Source organism: Carlito syrichta, unplaced genomic scaffold, assembly GCF_000164805.1.
Source record: "Carlito syrichta isolate Samal-C Ts95f unplaced genomic scaffold, Tarsius_syrichta-2.0.1 Scaffold302349, whole genome shotgun sequence".
Lineage (NCBI taxonomy): Eukaryota > Metazoa > Chordata > Mammalia > Primates > Tarsiidae > Carlito > Carlito syrichta.
Window position 1 is genome coordinate 61,187 of NW_007246445.1, and position 3,386 is coordinate 64,572.

Here is a 3,386-nt window from a genome sequence, read left to right on the forward strand (position 1 = left end):
CGGGCTCAGGCAGTCCACTCACCTCAGCCTCCCAAGGCACGGGATTACAGGCTGAGCCACGGAGCCCGGCTGAAACAAAGTTTACTGTTTCTGATTGAAGCTTGAACTGGGCAAGAAAGGGCGTCTTGAGTTTGGTCTCTTGTGCTGGAAGGTGTGAGAGAACAGGTACTGAACTAGGTCGCCCAGCAATTTGAACCTCCATCAGAGGTAGACTACAGGGCCTGTGGAAAGCGAGGGCAGATCCTATAGGAGGCAATGAGTTGGAGCAGATTAGAGAGGAGGTTAGGTTCACTTTCTCCCAGATGTGCGTGGTTGGGACCCTCAGATAGGCAGCCTGGTAATAAGCACTCAAAGAACTCCTACTCCACACCATGCAGTGCTAGGCACCACAGGGGACTGAAGGAAGACAAAGGAAATAGAAGCCAAAGCATGGAGTGTAATTGGGGGGACAAGACACATGCATAAGGAGCTGTGAACTATTGCCAGGCAAAGACTCTGCAAATAACAATGATAAGGCACAGCACAAACCGAAGGGCTGTGCTGTGTGCAAGAAAGGAGTGACCAGAAGGAGGGCAGCTTTGTGCCATCTGTGGGAGAAGGGATTGAGGTGGGAGGGGTGGCATAACATTTCTCAGTGCTTATTGTGGGCCATGCACTGTCCACATATTACCCAATTCTCTCAATTCTCCTATTTGAGAGATGAGAAAACAGAGCCCTGGCCAGGCTCGTGAGACTCCAAATCCCTGTTCATTTCACCATGCCCCACTTTCCAGCCCCTTCAATTGGCTGGAGGCACTTCTAGGATGTATAGACCAGAGCCTGAGTATCCCCCTTTCCCAACCCTACACTAAGTGGGAGCTGCTGCACGGGAAGCTGACAGAGGTTCTCTGGCCCCAGGGGTGACCCAGAGCACCGTGTATTCCTGTGAAGCTCACAACCTAAAAGGCCTGGCCTCTTCACGCCCAGCCACTGTTCACCTTCAAGGTAGGAGGAAGGGTAGGTGGGGTATGTGGAGGCCTGGGGCATTCTAAGAGAACTATCCAGCAGCTAGAATTGTTGGTGTTCCAGCTCCCCTTAGTCCTGCAGTCCTGCTGGGATCGTGGAGACAAGGGGTTAATTGGCATAGCTCCCATTCCTAGTGGGAGCACCTGAGACCCTGTGTGGCTGAGCTGAGAATAGAATCCTGACGTCACAGCAGATTTCCCATCACGAAGCAGAGTCCTTGGGTGGGAGGGAGCCTGCAGGAGATGGTCAAGGCTCATTCCAGCCTTGTTTCTGCCACTCCCTGTGAGGGAGTGGGGGTAAGGATGGGGAAAGCAGAAGAGAGAGGAGACCCAGAGGGCTGGTGCAGAGAGGGAAGGCGGGAGAGAGGGAGGGGGTGTCTGCAGGAGCCTGGCTGTAGCTGCAGGGGCAGCTGCTTATCTCTCCTTTGTATCTCCCAAGCCTGATTCAGAGAGGCAACCTTCCCACAGCCTAGGCAGTCTCCCAGCTATTAGCAGTTGTGCCCTGCTGGTTGGTTGGTTGTGTACCAGTGTGGACCTGAAAATGCTGAGTAGCCTTCTTTAGGTTGGGGGTGCCCCAGATCCTAGGGAGGGACTCAGGGCTTGACTCCCATGCCTCCTGCTCCCTGATCTAATAACCTATTGAGCACTGACTCTAAGTCCCCATCCACAGCACTGCCTGCAGCCCCCTTCAACATCACCGTTTCGAAGCTCTCCAGCAGCAATGCTAGCGTGACCTGGATGCCGGGTGCTGACGGCCGAGCCCTGCTCCAATCCTGTACAGTTCAGGTAGGCTAAGATGGGCTGGGCATGCTTTCCTGGCTGGTGCTTTGTTGACAGTGGTATCACACTTACTAGACCTGTTGGGGAGGCTTGGTTTCCAGCTCCATTCAGGTGCTACTCCTTAACAGGAGGAGCCCAGGCCACTGTCTCTTATCATGGGGTGCTCTGTCAGTTAAGTGATGCAAATTGACTCAAACCCTTACATTCTTCAGAATAGAAAGCAGATCACTAGAACAGATTTGGGGTAAATGGAAGAGTTTTTCTTATGTGAGGGTAAACCCAAACCTTTTTTTTTTTTTTTTTTTGGAGTTGGGGTCTTAGTCCCTCAGGCTGGAGTGCAATGAGATGATCACAGCTCACCACAGCCTCGATTTCCTGGGCTCAGGTGATCCTTCCATCTCAGCCTCCCAAGTAGTTGGAAATTAGGTCTTGTGCCACCATGTCTGGCTTAATTTTTTAATTTTTTTGTACAGATGAAGTCTTGCTATGTTGCCCAGGCTGTTCTTGGATTCTTGGGTTCAAGTGATCCTCCTACCTTGGCTTTCCAAAGGGATTACAGGTGTGAGTCACTATACTGGGCCCCAAGCCTTTGATTTATCTGAAACTCACACTCTCACAACTCGCTCAACCCAAGCCAAGGGGAGCAAGAAGACCATAATGAGTCCTAAGCCCTGCAAAGTAGAAAAGCTGGGTAAGATGATACTAAAAACAAGACACAATGCAGGCTTGCTCATTTTCATGTTTATTCCAAAGATACTTAAGGTGCATCTTTCAAAACTTGTAGCCAGACCAGGCTTGGTGGCTCAGCCTGTAATACCAGCACTTTGGGAGACCGAGACAAGTGGACTGCCTGAGCCTGCAGGTTTGAGACCAGCCCAGACAACTTGGCAAGACCTCGTCTCTACAATAAATAAAAAAATTAGCTGGGTGTGGTGGCTCGCGCCTGTAGTTCCAGCTAATTGGAAGGCTGAGGCAGAAGGGTCACTGGAGCCCAGCAGATCGATGCTGGGGTGGCCATTAGTGTGCCTGGGCGACTGAGTGAGACTCTGACTCAAAACAAAAAACAAAACTTGTGGCCAGGCTCTGTGGCACAAGTCTGTAATCCAAGAATTTTGGGAGGTTGAGGCAGGAGGATTGCATGAACTCAGGAGTTGACATCAGCCTGGGCAACATAGCAAGACTTCATCTCTACAAAAACTTAAAAAATAATTAGCCAGGCCGGGTTCGGTGGCTCAGCCTGTAATCCCAGCACTTTGAGAGGCCGAGGTGAGTGGATTACCTGAGGCCGTGGGTTTGAGACCATCCCAGGCAACCAGATGAGACCTCATGAGACCTCGTCTCTACAATAAAATAAAAAATAGCTGGGTGTGGAAGCACACGTCTGTAATTCTGGCTACTTAGAAGGCTGAGGTGGAAGGATCCTGGAGCCCAGAAGGTCGATGCTGGGGTGGCCATGAGCATGACACCGCACCCCAGCCTAGGCGAAGGAGTGAGACTCCAACTCAAAATAATAATAGCCGGGCTCGGTGGCTCAGCCTGTAATCCCGCACCTTTGGGAAGCTGAGGTGAGTGGATTGCCTGAGCCCGCGGGTTCAAGACCTG

The 3,386-nt window shown here is 51.5% G+C and overlaps 1 protein-coding gene across 1 annotated transcript in view; it reads left to right on the plus strand.

Annotated features, from left to right (window-relative positions):
- The window catches only part of TYRO3 (TYRO3 protein tyrosine kinase), a 4,311-nt gene extending 2,485 nt beyond the window's left edge, over window positions 1-1,826 (plus strand). Inside the window, exons 4-5 of the mRNA XM_008056407.1 lie at window positions 898-984; window positions 1,675-1,826. Of these exons, the coding sequence (XP_008054598.1) occupies window positions 898-984; window positions 1,675-1,799 (212 nt within the window). The 3' untranslated portion in view covers window positions 1,800-1,826. The remainder of the gene's footprint in view (window positions 1-897; window positions 985-1,674) is intronic.
- The last annotated feature ends 1,560 nt before the right edge of the window (window positions 1,827-3,386 follow it).